The 11,415-nt window shown below is 46.3% G+C and overlaps 1 protein-coding gene across 3 annotated transcripts; it reads left to right on the top strand.

Moving 5' to 3' along the window:
* The first annotated feature begins 210 nt into the window (after positions 1–210).
* LOC148381985 (uncharacterized) lies at positions 211–8,876 on the top strand. 3 transcript variants are annotated; one of them, XM_088361776.1, is made up of 4 exons: positions 211–327; positions 498–6,335; positions 6,760–6,945; positions 7,057–8,876. In XM_088361776.1, exons 2-4 carry the CDS (start codon positions 6,319–6,321, stop codon positions 7,457–7,459), a joined length of 606 nt encoding a protein of 201 aa, XP_088217902.1. In that variant the 5' UTR covers positions 211–327; positions 498–6,318; the 3' UTR covers positions 7,460–8,876. The 3 variants fall into 3 exon arrangements, 1 of the variants encoding a protein (XP_088217902.1); XR_015854371.1 differs by having other exon boundaries at positions 6,760–8,876; XR_015854370.1 differs by lacking the exons at positions 6,760–6,945; positions 7,057–8,876 and having other exon boundaries at positions 498–5,840; positions 5,926–6,730.
* Positions 8,877–11,415: the final 2,539 nt, after the last annotated feature.

Raw genomic sequence — 11,415 nt, 5'->3', positions numbered from 1 at the left:
CTGTCGCGGGCGGACAACAAACAAAATTGGACACCACCAAACGGAATGTCCTATATATTTTTTTTAAAGTACCTGCTCATGTTGGCCACTGAAATTTTGCCCATTCGGACAGTAAAGGTGATCCAAATGTAGCGTTCAGTGACCGTGTCATGTTTTTCATGTTTTTGTAGTCTGTGATCAGTGTTAAGATAGAGTAGGTCACGTGACTAGAATCAGGAAGTAAGCGCAGGTTTCAGCACAGTGTTTAAAGAGAACGCTACTTTTCTATTCTCTCCTGTAGTTCGGCAAAACTACTACCTACATTTTGTGTTATACAAGGCATCGTTGGTATGTATCTTTGTTTAAGTTATTATGGATCGAAATAGATCTTTTGAGTTCTGAAATGATAATTTTCTGTGATGTTAGACGATAGGATAGAAGCATGATTGAGATTTCATATTGATTTAATTCATTTAGTTCGTATGACTGATTATACAATGTGGTTTGTATTCTCCCAGTTTCACCCTTTGCCTTGTTATTAAACCTGGAGTCAACCTTTAACCTGGCCTTCAGAGTCTTGATGAGTGAAAGTGGTTGAGCTTACAGTCTTCGGATATTCAACATATTTGGAGGCCAGGGTAGTGAAACAACGTCTTCATCGCAGAAGGTAACAAAGTTAAACGCCAAAGTCAGACTATGGATGGACAAAAAGGACAGTCACTGAAGTCTAAATCTTACAAATCATGTTCTACAAAAACGTCCTCTGGCAATGCTGCTGCCATGGCCAGTGCCGAAGCCGAGGCAGCGAAAGTACTCCTTTCCTTCGCAGATAAAGAAATGATTCTGAAAATGGAAAAGGCACCATTAGAGGCACGCATGATGAAGCTATCACTAGAGAAAATTGTGGCTGCGATTGAGGCCAAAGCAGAGGCTCTAGAAGCAGCAGCTAGCGTCAACGGTAGTGAGCGAGGTAGCAGGAAGATTCAACTTGATGAGAATCCCTTTAACCCACTGGAACGGACCAGAGAATATATCGCTCAGCAGTCCAAGGACCATTAAAGTCCCAGAGACATATTTTTTTCTTCAATTACAACGGAATTTGATAGAATATATATAGAGAACACATTTGCCGCATTGGAAATTAAAAATGGACACCGATTACTAAGAATAAAGCTAAAATGAAATGCCAGTTTATCGATCGAGTTCCGCACGCAGCCACACTGGTGGCGCCATTACTGTGACGTCACAAATTGTGCATCCGGATCTCAACAAACCCAAACAACATGGCGGATGATAGGGACAGCTCCGTTTCTATTTCTAGCGGCAATATTAGCATCATTTTATCCGATTCAGAAACCTCTTTTGACGCAGAATACGATGAATTTAGCAGTTCAACTGACAGCGATGCCCCAGAAAACAACAGGGGTATTGAACCATACAGGTTTGAACCGTACGAGGAGGAAGAAATTCTGGCACAGGAGTCCTCGTCAGGCGAGGAAGATGGAAATGCCGATGGCAATGCAAACGGAGGTGCCGTAGCCAATATCCCTCAAGACATAGGCCGTCTACAAACATTAGAAATTCCATACCTGGCTTAGCGTTTGGGGAGATTCCACAGCTATGACAGGACTATCCTGGTCCTCCTGAGACACCATGTCAGCCTCCTGAGACAGCATGTCAGCCTCCATGGCAGCAATAATCTTAAACAGAATGCAACATATTTCAATTACATGTGCTTCATTGATTTTATACATTTATTCTTGTTGGAATGAGCCTTTACAAGACAGTTATTTTTTTATAATATTTTGGGCTGGAGAAGGTATTTTTCCAAGGGTAAAATTCCCCATTTGCAATAAGTGATTTATTTTACCCTTGTAGTACAAAATGTTGTACTTATGTGGGTATTATTAGGTACCTAGGTCTCATAAATGGTTTTATAGCAGCCCGGCTGGGGGTGGGATGGAGGTAGGCAGGTGGGTTGTGCAGACATGTCAAACCGCTACCGCTATCCATTAAAAATTAAAACAAACCAAAATCGCAAAAAATTCAACAAAGGCAAAGCTCTCAAATCATATCTTTAACACTGCGCCTTTGAAAGATTTCACTGATAAAGGTGCATTATAAATACTGTATTATTATTATAATTATCATTATTATAAGGGGGGGATTAGAAAATTTGAAGCAATTTCTGGGAATTTCTGTCTATTAAAATCCTGTCTCCAAGGACCATATCCAGTCTAAATTCCCAACTCTGGGAACTGAGAAGGATGTTTAAAAAATTCATAATATTCATTTATTAATTATTTACTCATCAGAGTGATGTCTGCAAAATATTTATTTATTTACTAGTATTATTCTTGGTACAGTGGCCTGACTTAAATTAAAATTAAACTTACCCTTTTCCTCTCTCGTTTGACAAAAGCACCTCTAGGCTTCCCAAATGGAGTCCGCTCTTGGTCTGTGACTGGCGTTGTAGCCCTGGTTGGGGTGGAACTATGGCCACTAGTCTGGCTAGGGCTACCAGCAGAAGCATTGTCAACATGGATAGGCAAGGTCACGGTCATTGGTCTTGAAAAAATTGCTGGGACAGAATCCTTTTTGAGCATTAGCTTGCACCGTGTACTTATGCCAAGTCTGATCCTCATAAGGGGTCCAGGTTCAAAGCAGGTTTCCTGGAAATGTGCACTGCACAGAACACTATAATCTGTAGGACCAGACCAGTCTTTCCGCGTCCTTTGTACCTGTTTGGTCCATTGTTTCCTCAAACCCTCGTCTTTTGGAAACAAAAATAGCGATACACCTGCTTCGTTGGTGTTACTGCATCCCATAGCGATACACCTTTTGCCTCCACGCTTCGACATACTTTTGTTTACATTCACTGAAGCTAAATGCAAACAACTTGAAACGTCACTTCTGGCTTCTTCCCCAGTCTAGAAGGAGGCGGCTCGGTGCAGTCAAACTCGTCTGCGCAGCAAATTTAAGTTAAATTTTTCAGAGCAACTGCTTCCTTTTCGTTGTTTCGATCGTCAATTTATATTTATAAACCCGTAAGCTAACTAAAACCGATTTATACATATACTGGTGTCTCTGGGACTTTGAACCACTGCGCTGGAAGAATACGCTCTTACAGAAACTGACCCGCTAAACGTATTATCCAACCCGCCTCCGCACCTTCTCACTAAGGATGACACTAACCAGCTATGCATAGAGCCCCCAGCGCCGCCACATGTACTCTCCCAGGATGAGCCTGTTCAGCTACGTACTCGGCTAACCTTGGCATCACAACCATTTTCTCAAGACGAGCCTGGACAGAGCCAACAATAGCACCACATCTACACTCTCATGACGAGGCAAGATGGCTACACGTAGAGTCTGCATCAGCACCTTATCTTCCTCCGCAAGGTGTTGATTCATATCTACGTGCAAATACCGTGCCAGGTAACTCTATTACAGCTCCACGGCCCATATCAGAGAATGGTCCGGCCGATGCCAACCTCACCTATACACCAGCAAACAGACTACCAGCTCATTGGCCACAACAATATTCCCCTATCACATCTCTCATTCCAAGAGATACACAAGGCCATCAGGGCACATATACAGCTACACCCAGATACCGGGGTCAATCACGTCCTACCGTGTCCGACTACACACCCCAAAGCAACCAGCACGACCAGTCAGGTATCAACGACGTTGTCAGATATTTCGCTCGTCGCGAGGTGGTCACTACAAGTATGACTCAATTCAACGACAAGCCTGCAATCTTGGCAACTGTCCTTTCAAAACGCAGTGAGAGGACTCAATCCCACTCCCAGTGAGGAGATGGATCTACTGGTCAGGTGGCTCGGGAAAGAGTCGGGAGAGCATGCAAAGCGTATCAGGGATGTCAGTGCCAATCACCCCCAACAAGGACTCCAGATGACATGGGACAGACTGGACGCATGCTACGGAGCCCCTGAAATAGTCGAAGAAGCTCTCTTCCAACGCATCAACAATTTCCCAAAAATCACCAACAAAGACTGTGCAAAGCTCCATGAGCTCAGTGACCTCTTGATGGAATTAAGAGCAGCCAAGGCAGACGGAACCCTTCCAGGCCTTCAGTACCTAGACACAGCCAGAAGAATAAGTCCCTTGGTTCAAAGGCAGCCCTTTAGCCTGCAAGAGAAGTGGCGGACTAACGGATTCACTTACAAACAACGTTATGGAGTTTCATTCCCCCCCTTCGGAATTTTCGTGGACTTCATCTTCCATCAGGCTAAAATCATGAATGACCCCAGCTTCAAGGCCATTAGCCAAACTGACATTCCTGAACCAAGCAAGAACAAGAAAATGCACAGACAAAGGGAGATCTCAGTCCACAAGACGGATGTTGGTGCTGCGGAGCGCAGCGCTGGAGCCGAGAGCTCCGATTGCCAGTGCCCTATTCACAAAAAGCCCCACCTGTTAAGGAAATGTCAGACTTTCCGGGAGAAATCCATAGAGGAGAGAAGAGCGTTCCTGAAAGAGCACAGAATCTGCTTTAAATGTTGCACATGTACTAAACACATGGCTCTGGACTGCAAGTATACAGCCACATGTATTGAATGCGGGAGTGGGAAACATAACTCTGTACTTCACCCTGGACCAGTATCGCAGACCAAGGAGCCAACCCCCACTACAGAGCATGGCGGGGAGCTACCCCCGACAGCTCCTTCGGAGGTCACAAGCAATTGCACCGATGTCTGCGGTGGCGATCAGAGCAACAGATCATGCTCTAAAATCTGCCTTGTCAGGACCTACCCTGTCAATCATCGTGAGAAAGCGACAAAGGTCTACGCAATCATCGATGAACACAGCAACAGATCCTTGGCTCGTTCCGAGTTCTTCGACACCTTCAATGTTCAAGGGCCCCCTTCTCCATACTCTCCCCGCACATGCTCTGGAGTGACAGAAACCATGGGGAGAAGAGCTCCGAGCTACCAAATCGAATCCATGGACGGCGAAGTTAGGCTTCTCCTACCAAGTCTTGTAGAATGCAACGACATCCCAAACAACAGATCTGAGATACCAACTCCGAATACTGCATCCAACCACCCTCACCTGAAAGCAATCGCTCATCTCATCCCAGAACTTGAACAGAGCGCCCCCATAATGCTTCTCCTTGGGCGTGACATCATCATGGCCCATAAAGTCCGCAATCAGGTGAATGGTCCAAGAGATGCTCCATTCCCCCAGAAACTCAACCTTGGATGGTTGATCGTCGGAAATGTGTGTTTGGGAGGGGTTCACAAGCCTGACACCATAAACGCCCTGTATACCAGGACTACAGAGCAGAAACGCCCCTCCATCTTCAAACCCTGCCCGAACGTCCTTCAGGTGACAGAGAGGTACAGTCAATTCCAAGGCACCGATCATCCTAAGCTACAGTCGACAGAGAAACTTACCTGCAATGGAGAAACCAACCAGCTGGGTTCTACAGTGTTTCAACAAACAAAGGATGATAATAAGGTGGCTCCCTCCATTGACGACCTCTCGTTCCTGAACGTCATGGAAAGCAAACCAGCGATGAAACAGCATTTCCTCACCTTCATGGAGTAGGTCTTTCGGAACAAACATGCAGAAGTGGCCCCTCCTCTGAAGGAGGACGAAGAGCAGTGGCAGCATGTGTCTGTAGAACTGAATCCTGCAGACATCGCCACGAGGTCTGTTACTGCTGCACGTCTCTCAGACTCCAGCTGGCTGTCTGGACCTGCGTTCCTGAAGCAGCCCCTTAAGGTCCAGCCTGAAGAAGACTCCTTCGAGCTGGTGAATCCTTCATCAGATCCAGACATCCGTCCCCTAGTGTCGACTATGAGCACAACCATGTCGAGCAAACAACTCAGGTCTCAGCGCTTCTCCAAGTTTTCAAGTTGGACATCGTTGACCCACACCATAGCTCGCCTAACCCATGTTGCTCGTTGTTTCCAGAAGAATTCTACAACCGAAGCCAGTGGCTGCAAAGGTTGGCATCACTGCCACGCAACAATCTCAATCGACGAACTCTCTCAGTCTAAAAGAACCATCATCCGGGCAGTTCAAGAGGAGATCTACCCGCACGAGTACGCCTGTCTGCGAAAGAAGGAGAAACTTTCTAAAGACAGCCCTCTCAAAACCTTAGATTCCTTCATCGACGCTGATGGTCTGCTGAGGGTCGGACGTCGTGTCAGAGAAGCGCAACTCCAGCAAGAGGAGAAAACCCCTCTCATCATACCTGGCAAACATCACACAGCAACGCTCTTGGTTCGACACCACCTTAAGAAGTCCAAACATCGGGACGACTGTTCACTGAGGGCGCTGTGCGGGCCGCCGGTTTCTGGATAAATGGCGGCAAAAGGCGTGTGAGCACTGTTGCGTTTTGTTCAAGATGTCCGTCGTTGAGCAAAGAAAACAAAGATGTGGAGTAATAGTTGGTTCTTTATTTGCAAGATCTTGGGTTGCTTCACGGTAGTCAGTACAAGTGCACTTCAGCAGATGAGAACAACGTCAGAGACTCCAGATCAGAAGGTTTTATACTGTCCGCAAGCAGGAATACGGAAGGGGAGGGGAAAAGAAGGAAAAACATATCCTCATAAGAATGTCTTTTTATCTACTGAATGTTTTGTATCAATGTGTCATGACGTTCATGAGCTCTGCCTTATGTGTAATGGAAAAGTTACCAAGCTGTGTGTGCCGTGTCTGTGCTCTGATGGAGCAACTATGTTTGTATAAATTAATATAAAATTAATATAAAACATTTAGACATTGCTGTTGCTCCCATTTTAGCAGCCTGATCCACGGGTGTGTCACATGTCGCAAACTGCGTGGCACCCCCCAAACACAGGAGATAGCCGACCTTCCGGCAGACCGCCTCTCTACCGAACCTCCATTCACGAACGTGGGCATCGAAGTGTTCGGACCATGGACCGTATCATCACGCCGTACAAGAGGTGGCCTCGCTCACAGTAAGCGGTGGGCAGTGTTATTTATGTGCATGAGTGTACGAGCTGTCCACATCGAAGTTATTGAGTCCTTAGACACCTCCAGCTTCATAAACGCCCTCCGGCGTTTCCTTGCCGTCAGGTGCCCTGTGAAGCTCATCCGTTCCGATCGAGGAACCAACTTTGTCGGCGCTTGTAAGGAGTTGAAGATCCCCTCGAACGTCGACAACGCTTCGGTCGAGAAGTTCCTCCTGGACCAAGGATGTGCATGGAAGTTCAACGTTCCACACGCCTCTCACATGGGCGGTTCGTGGGAGAGGATGATTGGAGTAGCACGAAAGATCCTGGACTCAATGTTCCTCCAGCTTGGAATTCCGAGACTCAGCCACGAAGCACTCTCCACACTGAGGGCGGAGGTGGCTGTGATCATCAACGCCAGACCTCTGATTCCAGTGTCTACTGACCCGGACGATCCTTTCATTCTTACTCCAGCAACCCTCCTCACCCAGAAGGTGAGTGTACCTTCAGCCCCAGTCGGTGACTAGATCAAAGACCTCCACAAGTCCCAGTGGCGCCAAGTCCAACATCTGGCCCAAACGTTCTGGGATAGATGGAAGAAGCAATCACTTCAAGCAGCGACAGAAGTGGCAGGCTCCCACCCCAGACATCCAGCCTGGGAGCATTGTCCTTCTCAAAGACAATCAGCTCGTGAGAAACGAGTGGCCTCTGGTACTGATAACTCAGGTCTACCCAGCAACGATGGCATGGTACGTAAAGTCGAGGTCAAGGTCTCCAAGACGGGCAGGGCAAAACTGTACCAGCGTCCCATCTCCGAGACGGTCTTCCTTCTTGCCCCTGATAAGAAACAGTAAGAACTGTATAATGGACCTTTAAGGTTGTGGCAAAATGCCAGACGGGGAGTGTCATGTCTTTGTAGTCTGTGATCAGTGTTAAGCGAGGGTAGGTCACATGACTAGAATCAGGAAGTAAGCGCAGGTTTCAGCACAGTGTTTAAAGAGAACGCTGCTTGTTCCATTCTCTCCTGCGGTTCGGCAAAACTACTACCTACAGTTTGTGTTATACAAGGCATCGTTGGTATGTATCTTTGTTTAAGTTATTATGGATCGAAATAGATCTTTTGAGTTCTGAAATGATAGTTTTCTGTGATGTTAGACGATAGGATAGAAGCGTGATTGAGATTTCATATTGATTTAATTCATTTAGTTCGTATGACTGATTATACAATGTGGTTTGTATTCTCCCAGTTTCACCTTTTCCCTTGTTATTAAACCTGGAGTCAACCTTCAACCTGGCCTTCAAAGTCTTGATGAGTGAAAGTGGTTGAGCTTACTGTCTTCAGATATTTAACATATTTGGAGGGCAGGATAGACTATAAATTCAAGGTTAGGCTGTAACAGATGGCCAGAGAGCAGCTGCGCCGGGACGTGACCCCAGGACATACAGCGTGACATACTGTACATCACGCGCGCACGCAAACACGCAGACCTGCCGAACCCCTGGCCGTGCGGCTCCATCCCGAGAGGAAATTGAATTGGAGCGTTGACCCCGACTGACACAAGGCAAGCACCATTGATTTTTATTAAAACACAAACCATCAATACTGAGATTGCTTTTGCGCTACGCGACGTCCGTTTGGCCGGCGAAAGGCACAAAGTCACCGTGGCCCCCCCTCGCTCTTAAAATACTTCAGACGTGACAGGGGAGAAGGTATTTCCAAAACATCGGCTGATAGTGATACGAAAACATTGAAAATAAAATTCCGTTTTGGGCTCCACCACATCATTTATACTCTGATAAAGCAGAAACTGACATTAATTGTAGAGCCGCATTCGGTGTACTTGAGGTAAATGCTTTTTCAAATCGTTAGCCAGCATTACTTGCATTAGGATTCCAATCACATGTTTTCGTGACATCATTGCCGCATTAAACTGTTTTGACCGATAGTAGGAGGAATGACACACTTTGGGTTTAATAAGGTGAGAACAAGTACAAAATAGTACATGTTATATATGTCAGGTCACTCTCACATGCGCATAAATTCCGCTGTATTGACACTATGGCGATGCAATTCATTTTGCGGCTACATCTTGAAAGTATAAAGTTTCTGGACAATATTACCAATAAAAATGAAGCACTTGGGAATATGATTAGAAGAATGTAATTATAGCACATTGTATTATTTCTTTGTGGTCTAAACATAACACTGGATGTGACGTTATCCATGCTAATTGTTAGCAAGTCTGTGTTAGCATTTTTTGCATTAAGACGTGAAAAAACGATACTTTTATGTTTCACCCCTTGAATGCGGGTCAAAACCGAATTGTACACTTGGAGTTCACCTTGGATCCAGTGTGTGAAGACTGAATCAATACATTTGGCTTTGACTTCACAACAAGGCCATCAAACTTAACACAGCCACCGTTTCTCCTCTGCTTCCACGCTCATATTTCCTGCGATAACAAGCGTGAAAATGGGCATCATAAATCCAAAGATTTTTTTTTTTTTCCAATTCATTATAACAGAATCAGGACCACATCAACGTGTGGTATGTAAATAAAACAACACGCCATCAGCAAGGCTTGGCCAATTGCCACTACTACATCGTAATGACTCCACGGGGGACTTTTTAGGGGACTGCGTTAACGCTCGGATTAGGTGTGTTGCTGAGATGTGTGTGTGTGTGTGTGTGTGTGTGTGTGTGTGTGTGCGCGCGTGTGTGTGTGTGTCTCCCCCTTCCCCCATGCTGACACGCCTTCACTTCATAATGTGATATTTCATCTGATGCAGAGCCAATGCACCACTATGACATCACGCAACTCAAGTGTTTATCAAAGGTGAGGGCGCTCGGAAAGAGGCTAAAATGGAGCCTCGTGCGCAGCGGCGCACCACATCTGCACTTTGATACACAAACACGATGCCCGTATTTGGTCGTTCACACGCGGCGAACGTCTCGACCCGTGATGGATTGGGTGCACTCCCGCCTTGACAGACGAGCGATGGATGTGCTGGAGCTGAGGAGATGAAGGAGGGTGCGAGGGGGGGATGGCTGCGGTACTCTTGATGCCAGGGAGGATTTTAAATGGGGGCCAAGCAGATCATTTTCTCGTCAGCAACATGTGTCATTTGCAAACGGGCCTTCAAAAGATGTGTGCGTCTCATGACATACCCTAAAATACCAAAATGTATGCTCAAAAATGGACAAAATTGGGAAAGAACTCACTATGACAGCTACAAGACAAGACAGCCCCAAAGACACTGCGTACAAGCGGCCCTCGCGGTACCTGTCGTTCCAGCCGCTAAACGGTCGTGTTAGCGCCGCGTCAAACATGATTTGTGTTTTCCAACTGCGAGCGTGTCGTGCGTGCAAACCGCCAATTACGTTGGCCCCCTAATTACGCACTTGAAGACGTAATTAGGCCCGCAAAGAGATATTGCTCGCCGCAGCCAGGCGGGAGAAGGTTCACACATACGCATGCATCTTAATTAGCCTTTATATTTGAATTGTGTACACATAACATAGATGGGAGAGGTGGGTGGTTGGGGGGCTAACAGCTTGTATTCTCGTCAAGATAACAGAAAGCCAATCGGCAGAAATAGACAAGAGCCTGTTATGACAATTAGGTAGCATGTTAAAAAAAAATCCCCTTTTTAGTTTTTTTTTTTTTTTTTTTTAGAAGACACCATTTTGTTTCAACTGTGGTCGTCTCTTTAAAAAAAAAAAAAAGTCAATTCTCAAGGTGTGATATTTTCGGCGATTCGTTAACGGCCGCCTTCTGCGTATGCAATCAACACAAACACGGTAGGAATGAAGACAAGCAGTCACTAGAGAAGAGGGCACGAGAGTTCCTCACGTTGTCAAAGTTATTTCCTCCATTCCTACTACAAATACGCCAATTCAATCAAACTTAAAGGACCTGCACACACTGGGCCGACTGCGCCTCAGCATCGAATTCTGGTATTAGTGCTTCCCTCTGTGTCATACACACACAGGCGTGCACGTACTCCACCTAAAAGGTCAATAAATGTGATCAAAGCAGTGATGTGACGCCCTGGGAAATCACACGCACGCGCGTACACACAGTAAGAAGGCGTGCAAACAAGCCCGACGAGCGCTACCTGGACGGGCCTCGGAGGCACGACGCTACAAGAGTGAGACACCAGCCTTCATCTGAACCTTGAGATATGAGTGTGTGTGTCAGTGAGTGTGTGTGTCAGTGTGTGTGTGTGTGTGTGTGTGTGTGTGTGTGTGTGTGTAGCGGCCCTCTCACTCTGCTTAAGAATCCAGTCACATCTCTTGCTAGCAGGCAGGCAGTAAGGCGCTTTCACGCAGGCAGGTTTGCTTTGCTTTGCTCTAAGTCGCCTTTCTGTCTCTGCGTGAGCCTGAGTGTGTGCTGTGTCCGTGTCTTCCGGTGTGTGCATGAAACCTGCCGCTTTTTGTTGTTGTTGTTTCTTTAATTTCTGTTTTTGTGCGTCATTTGTT

Source organism: Syngnathus floridae, chromosome 19 (genome assembly GCF_059516105.1).
Source record: "Syngnathus floridae isolate MCC-2025c chromosome 19, RoL_Sflo_1.0, whole genome shotgun sequence".
Taxonomy (NCBI): Eukaryota; Metazoa; Chordata; class Actinopteri; order Syngnathiformes; family Syngnathidae; genus Syngnathus; species Syngnathus floridae.
The sequence above is the reverse complement of the archived record's forward strand: the minus strand, read 5'-3'. Positions and strand labels throughout refer to the sequence as shown.